At 47.1% G+C, this 27,241-nt stretch overlaps 1 protein-coding gene and 1 long non-coding RNA gene across 2 annotated transcripts in view; one reads left to right on the top strand and one right to left on the bottom strand.

Annotated features, from left to right (window-relative positions):
* Positions 1 to 5,518: 5,518 nt before the first annotated feature.
* The window catches only part of LOC142767553 (uncharacterized), a 37,232-nt gene continuing 15,509 nt past the window's right edge, over positions 5,519 to 27,241 (bottom strand). Inside the window, exon 2 of the long non-coding RNA XR_012884984.1 lies at positions 5,519 to 8,752. This is a non-coding gene — a long non-coding RNA (uncharacterized LOC142767553). The remainder of the gene's footprint in view (positions 8,753 to 27,241) is intronic.
* On the top strand, positions 23,645 to 27,164 carry LOC142767551 (uncharacterized). Its single transcript, XM_075869464.1, has one exon. It carries the CDS (start codon positions 24,867 to 24,869, stop codon positions 25,887 to 25,889), a length of 1,023 nt encoding a protein of 340 aa, XP_075725579.1. The 5' UTR covers positions 23,645 to 24,866; the 3' UTR covers positions 25,890 to 27,164.

Raw genomic sequence — 27,241 nt, 5'->3', positions numbered from 1 at the left:
GTGATTTGTACACAGTATTGCATGTACTCAAGATGTGGGCGTCTATTCAATTTACACATTATATTGCTTTGCACTAGATTAAGACGTAACATGCACACATTTCAGTAATTTCCGCATGATACGTCTTTCCATAAGATGCGGAGTCCTCATCATACGTCTTATGCGGAGTCCGCATCATACGTCTTATGCGGAGTCCGCATCATACGTCTTCCATATTCCAATAATTCCGTACTTGAGGTCTCCACATCTTACGGAACGTTTCAGTAAGGATGCATCCGCACCTGCGTCCGTTCATGTGTCCATTCATGCATCTGTCTGTGTGTTCGTTCGTCCATCTATTCAACACTCCAAGTACCACCATCTCGCATCTTTTCATCATATATTCCCCCTATAGAAGCACCGCCATCCAGCGGACATTTCAAGGACTAAACGAGAGATGGCACACGCACACTTTCTTACGGTTTGCGCTTCGGGTCTACTTCCCACCTTTAAACACCTCAAGTTCATAGTATATACTAGTTAACTCTATTCACGGCATTGCAGCGTAACGCTCGCTAAACCTTTCTAAAACCAAGGAGGTTACGCCCAGCAAGTTTAACGTAGCAACCTTTTTCTGTCGGATAGGGCTCAATGTACACGCTAATGTCTGCTATTGGAAAATGAGAGACAAGAAAATTCAGCTTTTACTTTCTTACGGCTTGCGCTTCGTATCTACTTCCCACCTTTAACCACCTCGAGTTCATGGTACGTACTAGTTCATTGTATTCATGGCACTGCGGCTCAACGCTCGCTAAACCTTTCTAAAACTAAGGAGGTTACACCGAGCGAGTATAACGTAGCAACCCTTTCTTGTCAGATAGTGCTCAATGTACATGCCGATGGCTACTAATGGGGAATGAGAGACAGGAGCATTCGGCTTTTAGATATCGCGCACGCCGCGAACTTTTTATTGTTCAACAAAGCACAGGAGAAATCTCCAACTGGCACCACCTTGGAGGTCAAAATGTAACACTTGTTACACACTACGACTACGAGGAACGAACGGGTGCCGCTTTAAGGAGCTTCGCCCCTAAAACGGCTCAATGGTTACGGCACTCGCCTTTTGATCATGAAGAGCTAGGCTCGAATCCCATTGTTGGGATGACGTCTTTTTTCTTCGTTGGTGGGACGCGTATGGTTCAGATGCATTCGATCCAAGGAAGCGCTGTTGCTTAGCTAAATAGTTAGGACCAAGGAAGTTTGAAAAAAATTGTTGGAGAAGCAGATTCTGCAATGTTTTGCCAGCAATAGAAAAGCGAGCCTTTTCCCTCCAAAGATCTGAGAAACCTGCTATTTTCCGGTGTTGTCCATTTAGACATCAAGTGGTTACCTGTTAGTTTTAAGGCTAAGTTAATCATAAATTAGAAGAGAATTGTTTCTGATGAAATAACCTACAGAGACAGGTTGGTGTTGGTCCCCTAATTTCCAATATAATTTGCCTTGAATTCGAGGCTTACTAAAAAAAGTAGTAACAGAAGGACGCACTTTCAGCACTATGTGACCAGAACAGGTGGCTATGTTAAGCTGGCCGGGCATGTGAGGAAAACGCTCCTTTTAGCGCCAACAGCTCATCTTGACACATTAATATGGCTACTGCAGCCGCCATCTTGCGGTGGGCACGGCTTAACTTTTTGGCGATAACTTCCACTTTAGCAATTTTTTTGACCTCGTTGGTTAGCAAGCTCGCCTGACGGACTGGGTTCAATTATCAGGGTTGTGTTGATAGTCTTTTTCTCTTCGATTAGCCTTATCCTTGTTGATAAATGTATGGCCTGGGAGCAGGATGGGATTGTCGTGCCAAACCAAGAGGCACAGGCCTCCACTGGAAGGTCATGCGGGTTTGGATGTAGCATCCATCGATGAGACTGAAGGGCTGTAAGGACACCAAGAATTCATTTTAAGTTGTGATCGTTTGCGTTGTGTGTTCCACAAATAAATTGTTGTTGCTGCTGTTAGCTCACAAGATACTTACATAATGTGTTATGTTATCTGTCTTAGTGTTCTGTGGTATTCAAGTTGTCGAGCACTTCTCTCCAATATTTTTATATTGTTGCCTGCATGTTTATTTCTAGTGTATAATGTAAAATTATGAAATGACGGCTGTAACTTCGTGTCTCGCATTTCAAGAACTGCTCCTTGCGCCTGCGCTTATCAAACATTAATAAAGTGGGCATGTGCTTACCAATAGTATCACTTCGAAATTAAAGCTTTCACGCCTCCAAAAGTTCTAGTGTTGTAGTTAAAATGTGTGAATAGGCCCACACTGGCATCGTTCGCTTGCTGCTCTATCAGTGCAGCCTACACGAAGCTAATCTATCCATGAAAACAATGCACTAAATAAATTAAGTATGGCCTCAGGGACGATCACGCACGTCGAAGAGGTCTCGGAGGCGGTATAATATTCCTTGTGACTACAAAAATGCCCTCAAGACATCCTTTTTTTTTGTGTGGTCTGCCATCTCTGAGGCTGCAAAGTATCTGGTGCGCTGCGAAACCAAATCAGCCGTAGGGGTCTCTGGAAGTGTCCTTTTTTAACCTATTATAGTACTCTGTAGACCCTTTTGATAAATACGCCACCTGACGGTGAGCTTTTCGTCAGTTTCGCTTCGCAAAGGAGCGTGGGATAGCTCGCGCCATCTCGAGGGCATGGGAAGCGAGCGATCAAATGCGTGAGTGCTGTGATGTTTGAGTTGGCAGCTAGTTCTCCCTATCATCTGCTGCAATCGCATCGCATCGCTTTCTACCTTGAACGAGCTCCTAGTACTCTCTGATAAGCTTTCTGAGCTGCTTCCGCTGCACAATGAGCAATATTTTGTACCCTTTAACGGATTGGACGAGCAGTTTGACTTGTTATGACTGGTAATGCGTGGATCCGGCCTGCAAGAGACTCTCATCGGCGTGCCCTCCCGATGCGGTCTGCGTTCTGCAGGAACGCAAGAGGTGTCTGTGTGCGCTGCAAGGAACACGGATCAGCGTCGCTGGGACACACAGCCTACGTCGTCTGCTGCGGTGCCCTCACCATAGTGGCTAACTGTAGTTCGCGTCCGTGGCACTAGGGGTGCCCTTTTTTGAAAAGGGTCTATAGCTTAATTTAGCTCGCGAAAAAAGCGTATGTGGGACGTTAGACAAAAGTTGAGCCTTATCGGGGGTGATAACGCCCTAAAATTTTTCGACTGTTATGACCTTTCATTGTAGTGAAACGAATGCACCAGAATAACTTTAAGCTCGGTTTTCAACATTATCTGGGTGATAAGGGTCTAAATTTCTTCCACTGTTTTTGTCTATTCGCGTGATGAAGCCAACATACCAGAGAAAATTTTAACTAGGAAAGTGCGCATAGATGGCACATCACTGCAAGGTGTGACGTAAGAAAAAAGGTGAGCCTTTTCTGGGGTGATAAAAGGCTAAACTTCTTCGACGGTTTTTGGCCATTTCTGTGGTGAAGCCAACGTACCAGGGAAAACTTTAACTAGGAAAGTGCGCATGGATAGCACATCGCTGCAGGCTGTGGCGTCAGACAATATACGAGCCTTATCGGAGGTGATAAGGGGCTAAAGTTTTTCGACTGTTTTTGTACATCCATACGGTGAAACCAACGCACCAGGGGAACATTCAAGTCAGAAAATGCGCATAGATGGTGCATTACTGCAAGGTGTGACGCCAGACAAAAGTTGAGTTTATCGGGTGTGAGAAGGGGCTTAACTTTTTCGACGGTGTTCGTTCGTTCGTGCGGTGAAACCAACGCACCAGGGGAACATTCAACGCGCAAAGTGCGCATAGATGGCGCATCACTGCAAGGTATGACGTCAGACAAAAGTTGAGCCTTATCGGAGGTGATAAAGAGCTAAATTATTCCGACTGTTTTTGGTCATTCGTGTGGTGAAGCCAACGTACGAGGGGAACTTTTAACTTGGAAAGAGCACACCGATGGTGCATTGTTGAAAGGTGTTACGTTAGCCAAAAGTTAAGGTTTAGCGGGCGTATTAAGGAGCTAAACTTTTTCGACTGCTATTGACCCATATTGTAGTGAAGCTAACGTACCAGGGCGACATTTAACTCGTAAAGTGCGCGTAGATGGCGCATCACTGCCAGGAGTGACGTAATACTAAAATTGAGCCTCATGGGGGTGATAAGGGCTAAACTTTTTCGACTGTTTTCAACCCTACAGGTAGTGAAGCCAACGTACGGGGGGGGAAATTTGAATCTGGAGAGTACACAAATTTTACAGTTCATTGCAAGGTGTGACGTCAGACAAAAGTTTATCCTTATCGGGGAAGGAGATAAGAGATAAAATTGTTCTGCTGTTTTTCAGTCAATGAATTAGCTAGGCGTTTTGGCAGACTTTGAATACTATGACACGAGCTGGCCGACACCTGCACGCCTAAACTCAAATCCATCAGCACGTGTCATCTTTACCGATGCTTGCCCTCTTCTTCCATAAGACCGCGACGCGTTACCGAATCGACACCCCACGGACACGTTGTGAGGCGTTGGTGCGTGAAAGGCAAAAGAAAAAAAATTCACCTGTTCCTCCAGAGCAAGGCAAGGAAACAATGGTAAATGCACCAGACTCCGCCTTGTTGACATCGATACTTGACAGAAGCGCAGAGCGATTGATGGAATTTTTATTCATATATTTATACCACCATTAGGAGATAAAAGAAGGGCCGCTGTGCAATATGTACATTCAAATGAAGCGTTATGTCTGAATTTCTTTTTTCATGAATGGGAAGGAAAAAGTACGGTTAACTACGGGGGGTCGGTAGGCTGGCAGTTTATACGATAAAGTTTAGAATGAATGCTCTTGAGGGGAGGGCTTTGGAGAGGGGGCACAAAGTAATATTGGGCAGGCAGCAGCCACCTTACCTCTTCCTAGCGATTTCCATTAACTATGAGCTGCCAATCTTACCTTTGCAATATTACTTGCATGCTGCTGTCGAAGGTTCTGCTGTAAATTCACAGTATATAGAGAGATCGCATCTCAATCTTCAGTTGTAGACTGACACTGATCATCAGTATTTAAAGATGTATAATGAGAACTTTGTATAGGTCAAAAATTGAACACTTCCATACAAGGGAGCGTATAGGACAAGCTAAGGAACGCTCGCATGCTGAGCACAATTGTTGAATACCAAGCATCGACCGGAAAGACATGTGAAGAAATAACCTTGTCTAAGCCCCTTGCCATGAAGACAAATCTACTCGTCAAAATGACACCAGCACCACGCTGTGTTGAACTATCATCTCGTAGAGGTTCCATATTCAGAACTTGTTTGTATTAAGATCTCTTTTGTGTGAAATTTCAATTTAGCAATGCCTCATTTTAATGTCTAACCAACCAATTCATTATCGACTCTCTGACAGAGGGCAACTTTTTGCCACCTTGACTGGTACTGCAACCGCTATTTTGCAGAGAAGTGCTCGACCAGTTGAACACCAGAGAGCACTAATTAATAAAGAACATAACACGCAATGTAGATTTGATTTGAGCAAATTCCAGCAACTAAAATTTATTTCTGAAATGGAAGCAATACAACCCATCAGAACAGCAAAAGCAATTTGACAAAGAATACAATTGGGGAAGCTCCAAGAATACTGTGAACACATAAATAGTAGCTACAAGAAAATTCACACTTAACTGACCAAAGACGACAGGTATTAGCACCATAAATGAGAATGAACAATACATTACATACAGATAGATATTCTCAATCGAAGAATTGTTGTAGAGCCAGTAGGTGTTAAAAAAGCCAAACAAAAGAAAAAAATACAAATGTTGTAGAGGCCTAAACCTACTTTGCAAATTACGAGCAATATTAGTACAAAAGAACTATGCACAGCAGAGCAACAAACAACCTAGTATTTTCACACAACCCTCAATATTTCAAATCTTAACATGTCATGGCGCTAAGAAAGGCTTCAATTAAAGCTTTGTACCGTACTAAACTAACAGTTACAACTTTAGAAGTCAGATGCGTTTCCTCTTTAAAGGCATACTCACAAGCCTGCACCAATGGGCATGCACTCCAGGCAGACATCAAAAGCCCAACGTCCAGTGACCTCGCTTTTCGAAAACATTGTCGAGTGCATCAGCAGAACTTTAGCTACCTTTTTAAGTTACTTGTTTAGTCGCCAAGATGACCCACTGCCATCCCACAGTAATTAGGGTGGGCCTTTCTGGACTTGTTAACCTAACTATAGTGCTCAACATAAATTTAGAAAAACATACATTCATTAAGTTTGTCTTTACTACAAAAATACTTTGCACACATGAAGCGTGGTGTAAAAACACGGTGCACCCATATCCTCGTGTGGCACATGGAGACACTCGCACACGACACTCCACCTCAAAAACGTGGGAGAGGTCCCTCAAGAGCTCACTTGTCGCCGACCAGCAATGGGCGGTCGAGCAGACCCGCGAAGCAGCTGCCAGGTACTTCGTCAGTTCCTACGCAGTGGACGCGCGCTACGCACTAAGCGGGTCCTGCAGGACTAAAATAACGTTTTTTTTTTCATTCATTCACTCCCATCTAGAGGAAACCAATTTGGCAAGAGAAAACCAAAATCAAGAACATTAGGAGTACACTAAACTCAACCGAACGTACTTACAATTCCAACAGTCAGTCAAGACTATAACTTTACCGTGAAACAGTCTTTACTCTAGAAGTACCTCACACACCTTCGCTGCCACACTGCGCTCATGTCTTGGCCCCTGCAGTCGTGTTCTGCAATATCTTATGGAACAACACTGCAGTAACAGAAAGAAAGAAAGCGCGCATTACGCGCCAAACAGACTTCCGCTAAACCCCAAATTTTTTTTGCACCGATTACGGCCCTCTCCTGCATACCCCTCCTTTCACAACGTTCACTTTTTGGCATAAAGTTCATCACGCTCACCGACAGGGTGAAGCGAGAGCGAAGCATTCAATGTTTAATGCCGAGTTAGAAAGCATATAGTGTTATCAAAACACACACTTAAGCACGTAACTGATACTTAGATGAAATTGGGCACCATAAAGAAATGGCGAAGTACTAGTATTGGACTAAACACCAATGCTTACCACACCCTCCAACCAGGACGCCCGAAGCAAACAAGTGCCCCTGAAGCGAATATTCGACATCCCACAATCAACGTTCGGTGATGCTTCAGCTCACCGAACTTAAGAAGAACCTACCGAGTGCGTCCGCAAACTAGCCTAAAGGCCGCACCCAAGGAGCACCAATAAGTAGTGTTGTAATTGGACGAACGTGTCACCGTAATGCATAACAAACAAGCGCAAAAAATGGCAGGCATGTGCAGAAGGCGCAGCACATTCACAGCGAAAGCTAAAAGAGCGGACTTTCAGAGCTTTTTATAAACACTCATAGGGACACTGCTGTAAGCACATTTGCTGGGTACCCACTATGGCATGAGTATTAATTTCTGGGTAGTAGGCCGGCATTCACTATGCAAGCTTTCGTCATTCTTCTGAGCAGTGATGTACCTGCAAAACATTTGCAAGGGATTCTGTGCCAATCGTTCATGCAGGGGCAGAGGACGACGATGAATTATGCCTAAAGAGGGTATGTGCCACAGTTAGGAGGTGATCGATAACAAGCTTTTCTAATAGAATGGAGCACTGGACGACCCACTCGTTACACTATTCGCATTGTGAGACGTCTGGTTGTTCTTTCGCTGTTCTAGAACGCTTTATTTTTCATATTAACACGATTTCTTTTCCGACATGAAACGTACCTAAGGCAAGTTTGCCAACAAGTTTTAAGCGCCAGCGTGGCTCAGTGGGGAAGAATACTCGGATGGCACACAGTGGACCTGGGTGCAAGCTTCACTGTGTCTTTATTACTAGGTTTTCTGTTCGTATTTTGTGCGAAGTGGTTATGGACAGTGGCGGCGAACAACTACGGCGTGGTGCGTGACCCGAGTTGTGATCTCATAACAGCTTTCGCTGGAAAACATGCACACACAAAAAAACTGATACTCCCTGTTACAAAGATTGATAGATGAATCTGTTCCAAGTTGTCAAACTTTACATCCAGTTTAAAGCGAAACAGCATCAATATGCCACTGCATATCACATTATGAATGGATGCTTGTCGTGGTCAACAAACAAGGGGGTCGGTCAATTAATCTGGCTGAGAATTTATATGGTGGTGAAATACGAGCAGTAAAGGTGCACTTGCTTTATTTGATCAATGTTATGTGTACAGCATATTTGGTGGTCACTAAAACACGATTATATTAGTGGCATCTCAATAGACCACCATTTCACAGTTCAGTACATTCTGTAAGCCTTTGGACCACCCTTCAAACAGCCCTATACAAGAATAGGCAATATATCACCGACTTTAAGGTATTGCACAGCATTTCATGGGCAGCTGGTAGCCCAATGTGGATACAGAGATCACTGGCATGTCTTGCAAGAGCAGTGAGAGTTGTAGTCCTTCACGCACTTCATCCACCCGCTAGCGAGCACTGTCAAACGACACCGGAAAGCACTGACAAAGAGTCATCACCCCTGTGACAAGCTTTTTGCAAGATGAATTTCCAAAAAGGCAACCAAGAGGCAGGAGCTGGAGGGTGAACTCCTGCTGATAAGGTACGGCCAGGCTGCAGGATAGGGATGGTCTCGCTCACCTAAGAGGCACAGGCTGGACGTAGAAGGCTATGTGGGCATGAATGGAGCATTCATCAATGAGGTGGAAGGTTGAAGAGCTGTAAGTACACCAAGATGTGTGTTTACATGTGGCGCAGATACACAAAGTGCGCACAGCATTATGAGCTCACGGGGGATGCAATATTTGAGAATGCCGAATTTCTACTTTGTCTAGGAGTGCACGAGATAATGGAATTTTTCTGAAAATCGTAAAGCATCGGATGCGATACGCTAAGGTAGTGCGTTTGAACTGAAGCAAAGGAAATTCGTGCAATTTGTATCACAATCGCCACACAACAGCTAAGAACAACAATGCCCCCAATGCTCTCATTCAAGTAATTTTTAGATTTGGTCATGCTGAGCGAAAAATACCTCTAAAGAAAAGCTTTTGGTTTATAGTGAGCGTCTCACCTGCAGAGTTCACACCTTAGGCTAGCATACAAAGGTTTATTTTTCAGCAGCAGTCTTCTGCAAAGGCCACGATCCATGCTCTGTAAAAAGAGTCACACTCGACATTTCCACTACAAGTGATGCTGGCAATGCTCCCAGGAATACATGTACAGATATCTCCTTTAGTAAAAGTTGTTGTGTCAATTGGTGCACGTTACAAGAAAATTGGATGACGTAAATCACCGGGAAAGGCGAAAAGAGAGTCAGCTCGCAGCTAAATTTATTCTTGCCAATCAACCACAGATTTCTCGCCTTTCTTTCTTCGATATGGGCGTGAGCCATGCACCACCCCTGACACCATTTTGCCGTATCGTCCCGATGTTTCAGAGTTCAACTCTATTTCTGAAATATTCCACCACGCTGAAGAGTGTCGTCAGTTGGCCCGATCATTCACCTTGGACAAGGAAGCACTCAAAAAGACCGCCACGACCGCGACCAGCAAGTCGAGACTTTTCCCGTGGTCTCGCTCGTCTGACTCCAACTGTCCTTCCACTCCCCAGGTTTCTTCTATAAGTTTGCCCCCCAGTTTCACGGTCCTTATCGCGTCGTCGAACGTCAATCTTATGTCACATACGTGATCGAGCCGGTCACTCCATCTACAGACAGGTGACGCCTTGGTCGTGAGACTGTCCACGTGAGTCTTCTCAAGCCCTATCACGACCCACTCCTACTCTCGTCACCTTGACTTGCCAGGATGGCTAGTCTTCGTCGCCGGGGTATTGTAGAGAGTAAGAAGATTATGTGCCGCAGTGGGTCACGCTTTTAGCGAGAGGAGCCGAGCACGAGTTGTTGCCCCGAGTTCTGTGATTCCTTTGTCGGTTTCTGCCACGCGCTTTCCATAGCAATGGACCTGGTGTGAGAGTACTACTTACGTCAATAAACCCCATTTCAGAAGAACCAACAAAGGCAAGGGATACCTGCTGTCTTTCATTCTGTATAAGACAGGGCGTTTTGGCGTGTAGACATCAATGTTTGCTGCTGAAGTGCCAGCCATGACAAAGGAAAAACTGTTAGAAGTTTGAATTACTAGCAATGGAAGTGCTCTCACTTTGATGTGCTCTCTAGAAGCAGTGAACCGATTACTGGCGACGACTACTTTAATGGGAATCGATGCAGAACCAAGGGCGCCTGCTTGTTACTGGAAAAATTTTGGTCGGATAAGGAACGCTCGTTTGGAATACACAGACTCAGAGCTGCTAGAATACCTGAAGGATGCAGGAGTCATCACAGTTCGTCGCCATTCGCCCACAAAACAGAGTGAGAACGGTGAAGTTTGGACTCGCTTCTACAAGAACGTTGTTTTACACTTTCGATCGACCAACTAATGCCAGCAAGGGTGATGCTGGGCTTCACAAGTCATCCAGTGACCGAGTTCTCTTGAGTTGTGCAACGATTCAAATGCCAAAGACACGGAAATATTGCGAATTACTGCTGAGGAGCACAAAGATCCAAGATCTGTGCAGGTTCTCACGGCCACAGGGACTGCACGCCATGTCACTAACCTCGATGTGCTAACTGCGACGGACAAAACCCGCCGTAGTTAGGAAAGTGTCCACAGAAAAAGGCAGCATTGGAGTAGAAGAAAGAAAATCTATAATATGGAACCGTAAAACGTCACCGACCAGCCGCTAATCCTCAAGTGGTGGAGAACACTAGGCCTAAACAGCACCCACGACAACGTCAGTGGACTGAGCTGCACCGTGGAAAAAACTATATGCCGATGCACTGAAAAGTCCAAAAACTCTTCAAGGTCCATATCCATCAGAAGTGCCAGCTTCAAAAGAAAAGCCTACTGCAGCACCAAGACACCTAAAAGCTAGTGGTACCCTAGCACTTCAAGAAGCTCTTTTGGCAGATGTGCTCACAAGTGGCAACATTCGACAAATGCTGGTGCCTATGTCATTTGCCGCACATAAGGCCATTATGAAAATGACACCAGGGTGTACATCGCTACCAGAGGTTCAGGTTCTAGTTGCTTTTGAACCACTTTTAGGACTCAGTAACATGACTTACACCGGTGCTGGTAAATATTATTGGTCACCAAAAAAATGTCGCCATATTCGAATGGAATGCTAATAGCCTGTGGGGGAAACATGCGACTTCTGCCGACTAGTTTACGAGCAAGACTTCCCATTCTAGTCATATCAGAAGCTCGCACAGATCAAACTTTAGAATTTCAAACTATATATATATATATATATATATATATATATATATATATATATATATATATATATATATATATATATATATATATATATATATATATATATATATATATATATATATATATATACATATATGTTGTGTAGAGATCTTGTTGCCCTAACAATTAATCTAGTTGAGCAGTTCTGTGTTGCCTCACAGATGTATTTACCATGTTGCAAAGGCTTACCATGTTGCCTCACAGATGTATTTAGATGTATTTAGATGTATGCTCCGGAGTTTGTGGCATGGAAAGTTCAGTTCGGGAAGTGTGAAATTCACTTAGCGAGCGTCTATACTGAACCAAGAAAGCCAGTTCTTGCTACTGACTTGGACCACTTTTAACACCTTTGGCTGGGCAGATTATGGTTTGCAGTGACTTCAATGCTCATCAAACTTTCCTGGGGTGGAACGTATTGCTATTCTCGAGAAAAAATTATAGAGAGCTTTATACATTGTTACAATGTCTGTACCGTAAATGTTAGATCGCCGACCTTTTTTACCGGACTATTTAAAGCGTGTGTTTAGACGTGACATTTGGCTCCTCATATATTACAGCAGCTTTGCAATGGACATTGGACATTGAGGTACAAGGAAGTGACCATCGGCTGGTAATAGTAAGTCATTCTCTCATAAAGTTTGGTTATCGCAGAAACAGTAGATGTGCATGAATCGCAAATCGGCAATTATTCAAGCGCTTAAATGCCAGCAATTTACAGAACTGTGGCGACGCGGAAGTGTTCATTATCACGCTTCTCACCATTATTGAATGTTGCAGTGAAACACTTCCGATTCCACAAGGACACTCAACCGTAGACGCTGAATACCAACAACATCGCGCAATTCATCGAAGAGCCGAGCGCCGATATTGCCGTACAGGCAGCGTTGGCGAGTATAGAAAAGCGCAACAGATTTGCTCGGTGATGCACAGAAAGCTTCATAAGCTTTCGCACAAGAATGGAGAGAGTTTTGTGAATATTTAGGCTCTTATTCTTCAGCCTTAAAAGTATGGCGATCATTTCGCTCTTTAAAATCTTCAGTAACTCACACTCATCCTTTCGGGCGATAGTATTGGCAACAAATTCTACGCAACAGATCATGGCTGATGAAATTTGCGCTTTCTTAACACTACCAGCAAAAGCAGTGTCTGCAAAACTGTTCATTTCAAAAGAACAGGCTATGAAGCGGCTAATAGGAGACGCACTTGCACAAGAGCACTCATCACTAGTCGTAGAATTTAGCCTAACTAAACTGCTGTCTGCCTTACGTAACGTACGACAAAAAACTTCCGCAGGCCCAGATGATGTCTCTTACAGAACGCAGTGTAACCTAGGACCTTCTGGGTGTACGGCGCTCCTTTGCATACATAATGACAGCTGGAAAAGTGCGCCGGTGCCAATTTTCTGGAAGGAGGGAAAAGTAATTCCGTTTGTTAAACCCGGTAAACCAGCCAACATGCTGTGATCGCTTTGACCAGTAAGCTTAATTAACTGGATTAGCAAAGTTATCGAGAAAATGGTAGAACAGCAACTGCAGTGGTGGATGCAAGTCAGTGATGAATTTCCTGACCAATTATCTGGTTTTTGTCTACGTCACAGTGCATTAAACTCCATTTTAGACCTCATCACTCCTGTGGAGCAGCAGAAGACATACGGAAGAATGATAATTGCAGCTTTAGGATCCTAGATGTTAGGCGTGCCTTTGACACAGTCAGCCACGTACATGTTCTGCACGGGTTATATAGTCTAGGAATGAAGGAATGCCTACTTCGTTGGATTTTAGATGTCCTGACTAAACGAACTGTACGCATTACGATAAGTACTGGCAGCAGCACGCCATGAGGTCTCAAGGCAGGTGTACCCAAGGACGTATATTCATTTCTTTACTATTTAACATAGTAATGCACCAACTGCCGACTCTCTTATCATCATCAGGACGCATTTTAATGTACGCAGATGATATCTGTCTCTGGTCATCAGGGCATGAATGCCAGAAAATACAGGATCTTTTTCAAGGAGGCATAGATTTAACGGTGTGCTTTCTGACAGAATGCTGCATGAACTTTTCAGCAGAGATATCTGTGGTGTTACGTTTTACCAGAAGACGTCAACACCAGCTCAGTCTCTCGGTCAACCAGACTGTTGTACCTGTTGTGGGCAAGCATCGTCTTCTTGGCATAACATTAGACCACATGCTAACCAGAGGACCTCATATTTCCAACATTGAAGAGCGGGTCAACCAGACACTGAATGTTCTCCCATGTATTACAGGAACCAAATATGGTGGCACGTCAGAATCACTTCTGAAGGTTCATGGAACTCTTTTTCGACAAGCCATCGCATATGCATTATGAGTGATGCAAAATATGTTTCAGACGAATGAGCGTGAACTGAACAACATCGTAGCCCACTGTTCTCGTATTTGCCTTGGCTTGCTGCGCTAAACTCATAGTGGCTTCGTAATCGCAGAAGCGAGGGAACCACTCATTCAAATTCTTCGGATTCAAGAACTCTGCCACCACTTTCTCCGCTTATGGAGAAGACATTATGCCCATCCGCTCTGTGAAAAAGTTATTGAGAAAACGGGTGAATTGGCGACACCTTGCGAACTTATGAGGTGGCGCTTCAACAAGAACAATATTCGTTGCATCCAGATAACGATTTTCTCCTTGGTAGTTTACATCACCTCCAGTCACTTTTGACATCAAAGGGATAGAAAAAAGATCCTCGATACATTACCTTGAAGTCAAATTTCTAATGCTTCAAAAATGTGCCATTATCAAGACCGTTTGACATTTGTTTTCACGGATAACTTTACAATGAACAAATGCTCGACTGGGGCTTTTCATATACCTGCACATAAAATGAAAAAAAGATTTCCGACTTTTTCGAAAGATATTGTCTACAACAGCGCAGCTTGTCGCAATATTACAAGCTTCAAAATTCATTGCTGAAAGCAAGCAAATGCGAAACTGTGTAAAAAATGTGGACTCCAACAGAGCGCTGTGATTAAAATTTTTTATTTTCATAGGGATGATAGCATCATATATAAAATATTAAAAACAATTACCATCAGTTATCTGGACGGCCACAAGATATCTTTTCAGTGGCTTCTAAGTTAGGTAAGAGTGATGGGAAATCAAATTGCTGACAAATTAGCCACTGCAGTGTAGAGAAAAGCTAACTTGACACCAGCCCCCGTTTATTTCTCAAAAAGCAAGAAGGTTCTTTCGGAACTGTGCCACAAACTATGCAATGATGCTTGGTTTGACGAAAATACAAAGTCGTCAATCTTACACCAAATAGATCCGTCTCTCCAATTTTCACCTCATCAAAAATCAATAGACCATTTGACACGCTACTGCACCTTCTACGATTAGGTGTTTCGTACACACCTCACTTTTTATGCCGCATAAAAAGAACGTCCGCGCACTGCGACCATCGCGATCATGTCAATGCTCAGAGGAGCATAATTTTTTTGAATGTCAGCAATGCGATGAACAATGCACTGAGATGAGGAATCACTTGAGCCTGCTCGATAGACGACCCTTTTTGATTACAAAAATACTTGGACCGTGGCCGCATTCGTAGTATAAAAGGCGCGCAGTGAGCACGCTTCGCGATATCCTAAAGAACACTAATCCAAAGAAGAGTCTTTAGTTCATACTATACCTTGCCGCTATTTGTAAAGACTATATCCGCAATTTGATCCCGATATAAGAACGAGTTTATGACCATACACGCTGTCCTCATTCATTCATTATAAGCCCTGTAATGTACAGGGTATTGTACATATTGCCTCTGACTGGTGTTTTTTTTATTTTATTACTTTTTGCTTTTTCGTGTGTTTATATAGTACATTACTGTTATGATGTTGGGATAGCCGGCTCTAACGTAGCCTACCTGCCCATGTTCTTCCAAATATAAATAAAAAATCAACCCTAAGAAGAGAATAGGTAAGTAAACATATTTTACAAACTGCCACACGTGCGCGCATGGGCTTAAATTTCTAACTAGCTGCGACGCGCTTTTAAATTGCAAAACACCGCGTGACATTCCCACGTTGAAACTTTCAACGAAATGTGCCTAAAAGTTGGTGGTGGTAAAAAAAACATTTATTTGAGAAAAAGCTTACTAGAAAGTACCGACGTGGCGCATCGGCGTGCTAGAGTGGCCAGACCCTATTGCGGAATGCCAGTGGAGCTCGAAGCTACCCGTGCGCGCTCCACCAAGAAGCGTTGCGCAGCCAAGGTAGAGCAGCCGAGCAGGTGCTCCTCCCAATCCTCTATATTTGGGATGAAGAAATGCGATGAAAAAGGGACGGGATGAACTGGGCACGATGCTACGATGCGATATGTGTCAGCGAGGACATGACAGGTCGAGCAGGTGCCATTGATTTCCGGCAAAAAGTGCCTGGTGACCACCGGACTGATAAAAGTGTTCGTCTGCTGGCGGCGTAGGAGTCATTCGTCCGCTTTCTCCAGACCGCATGCGGCGTCCGGGTAGAGGCGGCGCGAAGCTCGGTAATAAGCCAAAATGTCGCGAAAGCGCGTCAAGTTGGTGTTGCCAGATTCCGTCTCGGGACATGGAGGGGCAACGGCCCGGATAGAAGAAGCGCGGCCAGCGGCATTTGCCGCCTCGTTGCCAGGCAGGCCTGAGTGGCCAAGGGTCCAGACTATATGAATGGAATGAGGGTTAGAGCGCCAAAAAGCTGCGTGACGTAGGCGAGCCGCCAGCGGGGCAATGGAACCCTGAAGGTACTGAGAACAGGCCGAGCGCGAGTCCATCAGGATGGTGCGTGAGGCAGGGTGAGGGGTGGCCAAAGTTATGAAAACCTCTTCAGCGTGCGTAAATGTGTCTGCTCGAAAGGAGAGGCCATCGACGTGTTTGCCTCTTGTAATCACGGCAGCCGTGAAGTGACCCGAGGGGGAGGGAGGGACCCGAGACGTCCACGTAGAAAACACCAGGACGATCGGAGTGTCGCGTATGAAGGCCCGCGGCGTGCGCTAGTCTACAGCCAGGATGGAAATCGGGGCTCATATTACGGGGTATGGGTAACACCCATAGCTTTTGACGCCGGAGCTCTGGTACCGGCTGCAGAAGGTCTTGGTCAGATATCGGGTTAACGCCAAGTCTGTGTAGAAGACGGAGCCCTGAAGGCGTCTGCGACCGTCGATTGAGATGGTTAACGCGATGAGCTTCTCGCATCTCTGCAAAGGTGTTGTGTACCCCCCGAGCTGCGAATCGGCTGTTGGAAGTTGCAATACGTAGGTCGAGAGAGCGTTTGTATACTGAGCAAAGAAGGACGTCCAGCTGGTGCTCGTGTCGACGACGCAGGCGAAGGTAAGGCAAGGTGTAGAGGACGTGACTGGCCCGCCGTGCTTGGTAGATACCCGCCGTATCATGCGGCTCACCTGTTTGCTGGTGCGTCTCAGGCCTGCTATTGTGCCCTTGGGATCCAAGGAAGATGTGAGGTGAAGGCCAAGAATCCGAATATTTTGAACTGACGGGACGGGCCCGGACGGAAGAAAAATTTGAGGCGGCGGTAGCGGAGAGACTGAAAGAAGAGCTGATTTAGCTTGAGAGCACTCCAGACCGCATGAACCAGCGTAGGTGTCTACCAGAAGTGCAGCCTTTTGCAGGTGTTCTTCGATTTGCGCTGAGGAGCCGGTGTTGGTTCAGATTGTGATATCGTCCGCATATAGTGCGTGTTGTATTCCCCCGACCTTGCTTAGAAGAGACGGGAGGTTCATCATCGCCAGGTTAAAAAGCAGAGGAGACAGGACTGCCCCTTCAGGTGTACCCCGCGTGCCTAGTAAGTACGGGCCGTGATTGGTATAATTGAGGCAAATGAAGGTGATTCGATGTGATAGAAAGGCTTGAATGTAGTTGAAAGTCTTCTGCCCGCAGTTTGTGGTAGACAAGTGAGTGAGTATAGTGCTGTGTTAGACGTTGTCGAACGCCCCGTGGAGATCGAGAGCGAGCACGGCTTTATCGTTATGGTGCATAGTAGTCAGCTCTATGATATCGTGTTGAAGCTGGAGCAGGAAGTCATGTGCCGACAGATGCGGGCGAAAGCCAAAAATCGTGTCAGCAAAGGTCCTCTTGGCCTCCAGGTAGGCGGAAAGGCGTTCTCAAACCATGGTTTTCAAGAGTTTGCCTGCGCAAGACGTTAGTGAGATGGGTCTCAGTGCCTCGATACTTACGGACTTTGCCGATTTGAGTATGAATGTCACGACCGATGCGGTTCATTCCGTTGGAAGCACAGAGCCGTCCCATATGGAATTTATAAGGTGGAGTAACGAGGGGGGTGCTTGGTCGGGAAGATTTGCCAGGAGCGATACTGTGATTCCGTCGCGTCCAGGGGCCGTGCCCCGTCGCATTTTCGTGAGTGCAAATCGTAAATCGGAAAGCGTGTATTGGACGTCGAGGTTGGAGTTAGGGGTGCCGGAATACGTATATGCTGGACCTGCGGGATCAATTGTGCGGCAGATGTAGCGGTCACAAAGTTCTCGCGCGAGTTGATCCATAGTGCCCTGAAAGGCAAGCAGAGCACGGCGGAGCTGGCATTGCGTTTCTCCCCTGGTGGCAAACAGATCGAGAAGGCTTTGAAAAAGTCGCCATGCGCTCGTAGAGGTCATCTGGTTTGCAGCCTTCGAACAGATGTCTGCCCATCAGTTAGCATCGAAAAGTTGTGCAGAATATGCGGCCGCCTCTGCAGTGAGCGCCTCAATGCGAGCGCGAAGTTTCCGATTGAGTTTGTTGCGGTTCCAAGGGCTTACAAGCCCACGGCGAGCGTGCCAAATATGTAAGAGGTGTGGATTGATTGCAGGAGTCAAATTAGAGGTTACAAGGGTGCGAGTGTTCGCTTGTTTTATATGGGGGGCGTATGGTGCCCACGCTGCATATTCGGTCGAGGAGAGGACGACGGGAAATGGTTGCATTCTGAACTGAGTCCAATCGGTACTACGGGCTTGGCCCCAGTGTTGGCGCATTTTCTGCCGCGGTGTGAACGAAATTCGGAGTAAAAAGTCATCGCTGCTTAGGGTTTCGCCTGAATTTTCCCATGGAGCATCGCGGATGTGACGGGTGAGGGAGAGGTCGGGGCATCTGTCTCGCCAGACGGGATTGCCGGAACGTGTGGGTTGTGCCGGATCGGTAAAAAGCGTGAGGCTCAGCGAGGAAATGATATCCTTGAGCTCTCTGCCCCGGGCCTTCTCGTAGTGGTAACCCCAGTGAGGGCTGGGGGCATTAAAGTCCCCGACAATCACTAGTGGTTGTCGGGCCGCTATACGCCATGCCCGATGGAAGAGATGCGCAAAGGAAGCCCTCGCGATGCGAGCGGGACAGTACACGTTTAAGATATGTGTCGATGGTTGGCCCCTCCACTGAGACAGCACTCATATCATGCAGTAGTCGTAAGGAAGATCCAGATTGAGGTCAATCTGTATCGCCGTGTAAGCTTTATGCACGAGGAGGCACGTGGTGGTGCCGCCGACATAGGAGTAGTATCCAGAAAGGGATGGAGCAGGGCCAGATTCTTGGAGCACCAAGATGGCCGGCTGAGAGCCAAGTGAGCTGAGGAAAAGGGAAAGATGTGAACGCTTTCGCGTGTTCCCGAAGCCTCCAGGGATTCAGTGTATGATCTCAATTTTAGACGCAATATTTTAACTAGACGTACGGTTGGTAGCCATCGTGACTGTCTTAGGTTTCAGATTTGGTCCTCCATGTCCCGCTCGGAATCCTGAGAGGCCGGATTGTCTGACGGCGGGGTGGTGGTAGCCACCTTATGACGACGCCGTGAAGCTGAACCCTCACTGTTTACCGAGCAGGAGTGGGAACGCGATGGCTTGGGTTGAAACTGAGTGATCGTCCAGGCTCGAATAGCCTGAGTAACCTCTACTACTATGCGTTGGACAGACAAGCTAGTGAGCAGGTGATTAATCGAAGCTTCGACGCGCGTAAGGTGTTCCTCTATGCGTGGGGCGCGCTCCTCGCTGGCGAGAGTTTCGTTAGTGGGCAAGAGAACCTCAGGTGCCACAGGAGCCTCAAGAGCTTCTTGAGTAGATACGGCACCGGTTCTGAGTGCTGGAGTACACATGGCTGCTTGAACCGGTGGTTTAATGGGAGTGGACTGAATGCGAGGTCTAAGCTTGGACGTAGCTGGCGTAGCCGCCTGGACAGAGGAGGCAATACCGGATGGCCTTGCAGTACACTGTTGTTGGGGTTGAAGTTGCTTATTTAAGAGTTCGAGTTGTTTAGTTAAAAGAGAATTTTGCCTTTGAAGTGCCGCAACGTGCTGGCGAAGGGCCGCAAGTTTAGGAGAAGGAGGGTCGACAGAAGGGGGTGAGAGAGGCTTAGAAGCAGCATTCCCTGCCCAACTGCTCACCTGAGGTACCGCTGCTGGTGCGTTGAGCGCTGGGAAGGCCTGAGTGTCGGCGTGTAATGATGGAGCCGACTGATGCAGGTTGGTGCCGCCGTCTGGTTGTGACGAAGTTGAGGTGGTCCCGCGAGGAGATGTTGAGGGCTGATTGCGTTTCCGATATTTTGCCGTGCAGCCACTGGTCCCAGTCTCGTGGGCGCCGTGGCAGAGGAGGCACTTGGGGTGGCAGTCGTGGGTATTGAGACTTGCAGTTGTGGGCACACTGGGTTGGAGCGGGGTGAGGACACTGCGGTGGTCGAAGACCAATGGTATCGCACTTGGTGCAAACCGGGACCGTTTGCTTGTAGGCGCGAATATACGTCGCCACGCTGTGGTAGAAGAGGAAGTGGGTTAACTTCGTGCCCTCGGAAGTCACCACCGCCACCGCGGAATCTCCGAGTTTGCAGACCACGAGGATAGTACCTCGAGGCCAATGCAGTTCTAACTTTATCTTCACCAGGCTTTCAGCAGAGTTTATGTTGATGACGCCCTTGTATGTATCCCCTGGTGCCTTGGCGTGGCCTCGAAGGGGCAGCTGCTGATCCCCCACATGCAGCTGGAAGTCCTCGAGCAGTCGTTGTGCCATAGGCAAATTGGTGGTGCTACAGACCAAGAGGTTTTGTTCCCAGATCGGCCACACTTGAATTTGCGTGGTGGCCCGGTCGCCGAGGTAGCTGCGGATGGCGTCGCCCGCGCGATCGGCCGGGACGAATGTGCGTAGCTCGCAGAAAACGCGAGGTTTCACTACTACGATGTAGTCATCGCGAGAGAGGTGAGGAGTCTGACGCGGACGCCACTTGCGTTGCTTCTGCGAAGAGGGAGCAGAGGTATGCGCACCACCGGAGTGAGGGCGCGCCGGCGTTCCTTGCACAGCTGGGGAATGGCGGCCAGCTATGTCGTCTCGTTCTTGTTGAGACGCAGACTTCGATTTCGCTTGCTTGCGTTGCCACAGCCTCACTATGTCGTCGAGGTATTCGTCTTCTGATGGCATAGTGTTCGCGGAGGATAAAATCTCTGTGGACACTACTTGGCTTGAGGTAGAATCATAGCCCGTAACCACGTTAGCGGCCGCCGTCGCTGGGCTGAGAGCCCCTAGCGAGGCGGCGTTGTAGCCGGGAGTGAAGGACGTCTCTCAAGTTTTCAAAACTGGGCCCACCTGGACGAAGGTGGTGTCTAGGCGAAGCGGAGAACTTGGCGGTGACGATAAACCCAAGTTTCATGGGTACCAGGGTGGATGTTCCTAACAGGGCCATGGCAAGACTTACCACAGTGCTAGCTATATCAACGAAACGATAGAGACGCTACATCACTACGCGTTCTACGGATGGTGGCACCCTTTAGAAGCCCGCATCAACTCTTCAGAGTGCCATGGATGATCTCTAGATTAACGCAGCTTGAAGCAAGGCGGCCCTTAGCGTTTAATATCTGTGCACTGTTTACTCGTTGTAACAGTGAAGACATGCTTACTCCATGCAGTGCCGGTAGCACGTCCGCCAAAGTCTCCGTCGGCGATAGTGCGGATGATACGCCGGTGTATTGCGGGGCGCGCGAGTACGTTCGTCGTTCAGCGATCCCGGAACGAATGAAAAACTTGTTAGGCGGCGAAAACGTACACGTAAATAAACGCAGACTCACAAGTAACGCTTGAGCGCGGAGCCACGGCTGGGTTACGAGCCAAGTAAATGCTAAAAAAATTGGCAGATCCCACGTACAGTGGGAATCTGTAATATACGAAGCACGATGAGAAAGGTTGATATGTTACTTTAAAATGAGCAAAACGTTACAAGGCGGAAGTATATTAGACCGTAAATTACTTCCTTGCCATGATTATCATGTTTGAACGTGTCATTTACCTTCGTCTCCTATTCACGTCACCTGATACTGAAATTCGTATATGTGGAGCTAGCCGAACGGCCACAAGTGCATCATGAATGGCCCATTACACTCCGACGTAACGTTGACGCGCTTGCACGCTGGGCACAGCAACGCTGCGCTAGCAACGTGAGCACTTTATAATATGACGCCAGGCGCGACCGGCGCGACCAGCGTTCGTCGGCGCGGCCAGGCGGCTACCGGTGCTAAATGAGACAGTGCATTTCGCGCCGATGACGTTACCCAGACCGCACTGCGTCTGCTTCTCTTCGTGACGTTGAAGTGCCCTCCGTGCTCACACGCGCATGCGTCTAAGCAACGCAGCGCGACGCACGCCTGCGAGTATACGGCAAGCAGATCGGCGCCTGGCGTAGCATCGCCATCGTGACGCGATGAAAGGAACGCGGCGCGCACGTGCGCCTGGTTTCATCGAAGTGTATTGGTGAGGCATGTAGTCATGTTCTTACATGACACGTATCTCAGGATTATGACGTTCGCATCAGTCACATACCTTCATCATCCATTCACATCTCGTAATATCTAATTTGGTATTAGTGAAGCTCGCGAAACGACCGCGAGCGCATCATGAGCGTGGCATGTAGTCGTGTTCTACCATCAGACGCATCTCATGACCATCATGTGTGCACCAGTCACATACCTTAGTCATGCATTCACGTCCCGAAATACCATATTTGGTATATGTGAAGCCAGCGAAACGACCCCAGTCGCAACATGAGCATGGCATGTAGTCATGATTCATGACCTACATGATATGCATGTCATAGTTTTTACGTTAGGGTCTGTCGCTTGCGTTCGCTATGCAGTCACGTCATACCATACCACTTTTGCAACATGTCATGAAAACAAAACCACCGCGAGAGCTGCAAGATTATGAAATGTAAATCAGGACTTTCATGACATACATGTCATATTTTTCATGGTATGAATAATGTAATATGTTCTTCATACAGTCACGTTATGCCCTACCAAGAATGGTATCGGTACCATTATTGAAGTAGCCAGGAGAGCCGTAAGCGGCTAGATAGACCGACAGACATATAGATAGATAGATAGATAGATAGATAGATAGATAGATAGATAGATAGATAGATAGATAGATAGATAGATAGATAGATAGATAGATAGATAGATGATACTCAAAAAATCGCCGAAGTTTGCTAAAGAATGCTTTTCATTTAAAAGAACAAAGCAAGGGCTAGTACGGCAAAAGAAACACTCAAAACGCCTGTGAACGGTTGTGTGTTTAATAGGAAGCTTTAGAATACCATTTGCAAGTGCTGCGGGCGTTGCGGGCAAGGCGGGCGCCATAAGAGTTTTATAATAGCGTTTGCGCTATTGCGAACCGCATCGCACGATCGCAGTGACACCGTAGCCTTGAAACAAGCGCTTGCGGGCCACATGCGGGCCGCCATCACCGCACACAATTTCGGATTTTCTGCGTGCGGTCCGCGAACGCGAACGCCGACTCGCGTTATGACGCATGCGCAGTGGCAGCAATCACACCGCAAGGGCTCGCGGTGCGCTATTCTGAAACTCTCTAATTTACCTGCTCTTCGCCCACAGCAGACCTCTGCGCGAAGTGTTTTAAATACTTGAAGTGCTTGAACCGCTTGATATTTGCACGCCAGTCTTCAACAAGCCGGCAAGCCAAACCAGGCTTCGTGTCACGACCCACGAAAACCACGTTTTACGTGCCATAAAAGACTGGCGCTAAATATTCGCAGCGGTGGCTTTACGGGCATTCCAGATCATCACACGCAATAATCCAGAGGACCTAAAAGCTACCGGAATTACCTGCCAACTATAACTGCAAGCTCAGCCTACCCGTCTGTATCCCCGGGAATATTCAGCATGAAGTAGCGGCATCTTCAAGGAACCCACCAGCTAAAGTTACACGCAACCTATAGCCTTAAATTTCACTTGAACTAAGCCATAGCAAGTGAGGTCCGATGAACACGCCCCCCCCCCCCGTCTTCCCGGCTTGTCACGTTATGAAACTCACTGATTTGATGCCGAAGACAAAGCTCGTAGTGATCCTCGAGGAATTCCTGGCAGCGTGGTTCCTCGCGCATAGTTCTATATGTCCAGGTGAAGTCAATAGACACATTAAATACATTAAAACGCGACTCGTACGTACACCCGTTGACAAAATAAATCGGGACAGCCTAGTGACGACCACAATACCATAAAACTGCATCGCTGCGCGATCTGACGTGGGGAGTGCACATGCGCGTATTTTAAATTTTGGAGCCATACCTTTTTACTCTCTTGCAGATTATCAGTGATTACATGTAGCGTTCTGTGCTACGCGTCGCTTTCTTCATTCCTTGACGTGCTCATTTCAACGGGGGCTCGGTGGCGGTGAAGTGTATGTGACCTGCTGCACCCTGATTATAGATATAGCGTATCTTGTCTCAATGGCGAACCGTTGCCACACACGTCCTCAATTCTCTTCTTTGCAGATTCGTTTTAGTGGAAGTGTACGCTGTAATAGTGAAACACAAACGAGGACATCAAAAAAAAAATTGGCAGATCCCGCAGTCAGTGGGAATCGATGACATGCGAAGCACGAATTAGAAATGTTGATGTATGTCACTTCAAACTGAGCACATTGTTACGAGGTGGAGGTAAATGATGCCGTACATGATGACTTTGGCGTCATTATTATCAAGTTTGGATGTGTCGTTTACCTTCGTCGTCCATTCACGTCACGTGATACCAAATTAAGTATATGTCGAACTAGTGAAACGGCCGCGAGCCCGCTATGAGCGAAGTATGTTGTCATGTTCTTACATGACACTCGTGTCAGCATTATCATGTTTGTACTAGTCATATATTTCGTCATCTAATGACTGCACGTAACACCAAATTTGGTATATGTGGAGCTAGCAAAACGACCACGAGCGCATCATGAAGGGCCCAATATACTCCAATGCAGAGTTGACGCCCGCACACGCAGGGCACAGTGACGCTACGTTAGCAAAACGCGAGCACTCTGTAGTCTTACGCCAGGCCCGATCAGCGTGCGTCGGCGCGGGCCGACGGCAACCGGCGCGAAATACAAGCTGCATTACGCGCCGATGTGTTACTCAGACAACACTGCGTCCCCCTCTTTTGATGACGGAGGGACGCCTGACACGCTGAAACGCCCATGTGTCAAAGCAACGCAGCGCGGCGCGCGGCTGCGAGTATAGGCACCCGACCATGAACCAGAGGGCGCGACGAAGCTGTTTGGGCCGCTTCAGCATTGTTGGTACTGACCACCGGGGATGCTTAGGCCCGTATTCACAAACGCTCCTCCACTCGACCCTTCACTCGAAACGCTCCTTAAGTGGCGTTTTCCCATTCACAAACCGCCCTTCACTTGAAACGCATCCTTCACTTGAGAAAATCTTGAGCGTTTCCTCGAGATTTCCAAGAAAGCGATCGAGCTACCTTGAATCGTCCCTCGAGCCAAGTATCATGGCGGACTACGCGTCGTTCGTCGATTATGTTCTTCGCGTCGACGAGCTGTTTGGCGACGTGGAGGACTGTGTAAGCATACCACGCCAACAATCGAGAGACTGGTTGAACCCCATGGAGCACTTCACAGACAGTGAATTTCTCGCCCGCTATCGCTTCACCAAGAGCAGCGTGAAGAAGCTACTTGAGTGCTTGCCATTTGAGGAGAGCTGCAGCAATTGTGGCCACCCTCTTCCACCTGTGATGCAGCTTCTGATTACGCTGCGCTTTTATGGAGCGGGTACTTTTGAAGTAGTGATGGGCGACTTGGTGAATGTGTCTCAGCCGACGGTGAGCCGCGTCATCGAACGTGTGTCACGGTTGATCGCGAAGCACTTGTTCCCGGCTGTCGTGAATTTCCCTAACTCCGATGACAGGTTCCGTGAGACGATGGTGGAATTCTACCGGATCGCCAAGTTTCCCGGTGTGACAGGGTGCATAGATTGCACCCACGTCCGTATCAAATCCCCTGGTGGGCCGAATGGCGAAGTTTACCGCAACCGGAAGGGGTACTGCTCCATATATGTTCAGGTAACTTGCTCATTCTTCACTGCTAACGTTGAAAGCTTTGCAGTACTTCTAAAATGTAGTAATTCAACATTAACATTGCACAAGGCATTCCACGGGCTGCATATTAGCAAAAAAAAATTCATGGTAGATAATTCGATTATAAAACCCCATGCATGCTATTGTAACAACGTGGCGTATTTTTATTATTTCGTTTAGCTTGTTTGCAACCCAGTAAAGCTGTATTCACAAGAAAGACCAAAGCGCGATTTAAACCCGCGGATTGCTTGCTACAACACCAAACATCACATGTTCTCTCGTGGTCCTCCTTCAGTCCGCGCTAAGCAATTCGCGAGATGAGCGAGCAGGCCCAGGTCCCATTTGCAATGCTAGGGGTGGAGTGGAAGGGGGGGGACTGAAGTTTTTGGTTGCAGTGGTAATTCACCCCTCTCGTGCGAGTGCTGGCTGCGGAGCGATCTGAATAGCGTCACATACATTCCATGAGTGTTTCGTCTGTGATGACGCCTGTCCCGTGAATGCAGCTGATATTGGCCCACAAATGGAATAGCTTTAAATTTTTATGACTGTAGCTTTGCACTCTGAAACAAAAGTGAATACTACTGCACTGAAACAAGATCATGCAGGCATTAAGTACGTTCGTAGTAGACGGCTGCTTCAGCACAAAAACACAGTATAACATGTATTGCATTTTCAATAGGTGATTGCAGGGCCAAAACTACAATTATACGACGTCGTTTCGAGCTGGCCGGGATCAGTGCATGACAGTCGTATTTTCGACAACAGTCGTGCACGCGTTCTGTACGAGAAAAAACGAGTACCGGGTCTCCTGCTTGGCGATGCTGGATACCGCTGCACGTCTTTCCTCATGACACCGATGTCTGACCCGCCACCGGACAGCCCTGAGAGCCGGTTAGTACGCCTGTATAACCCTTTAACTTTCATCTCCAGAACGAAACGTGTACGTGTGTGCTACCTATCGCGCTTGAAGTCTTTTATTACAATAAGCGTGGTACATGTATCGTTTTTTGTGCCCTGAATATATCCCACGTTACAATAGAATCGGCATATTAGCAGCAACAGTTTTGACTAGCGGCCTGGCTATAATACTCAAATGTATCGTTTAATAAGTGTAAGTTCATACAGTAATACGACATTGATTTCTTTGCATAGGTATCAAGCAGCTCACATGCGCTCTAGAAACACGATCGAGCGGGCCTTTGGCGTGTGGAAACGCCGCTTCCCGTGTTTAGACATGGGGCTACAAAACTTGGCGGAGCGCTCCGCCGTCATTACAACGGCGTGTGCTGCCCTACACAACCTTGCAGTCCTAAGGCAAGACGCGGAACCACCACCTGTGATTATCCCACGACACTTAAGGTGGCAGCAGCCTGATGTGGCGAACCAAGCCGACACCCTACTCGGATCTCGATGCCGAATGCGGCTGATTACTCGTGCATTTACCTCGCCTAATGAATAAATTGTACAACATGTTCTTTTGAGTAGACCAACAACCTCAGATTGGGAAATCTATGCATGTTCACATACGATAG

The sequence above is a fragment of the Rhipicephalus microplus genome, chromosome 7 (genome assembly GCF_043290135.1).
Source record: "Rhipicephalus microplus isolate Deutch F79 chromosome 7, USDA_Rmic, whole genome shotgun sequence".
In the NCBI taxonomy this organism is placed as follows: Eukaryota; Metazoa; Arthropoda; class Arachnida; order Ixodida; family Ixodidae; genus Rhipicephalus; species Rhipicephalus microplus.
This window is presented reverse-complemented; position numbering and strand designations above follow the sequence as displayed.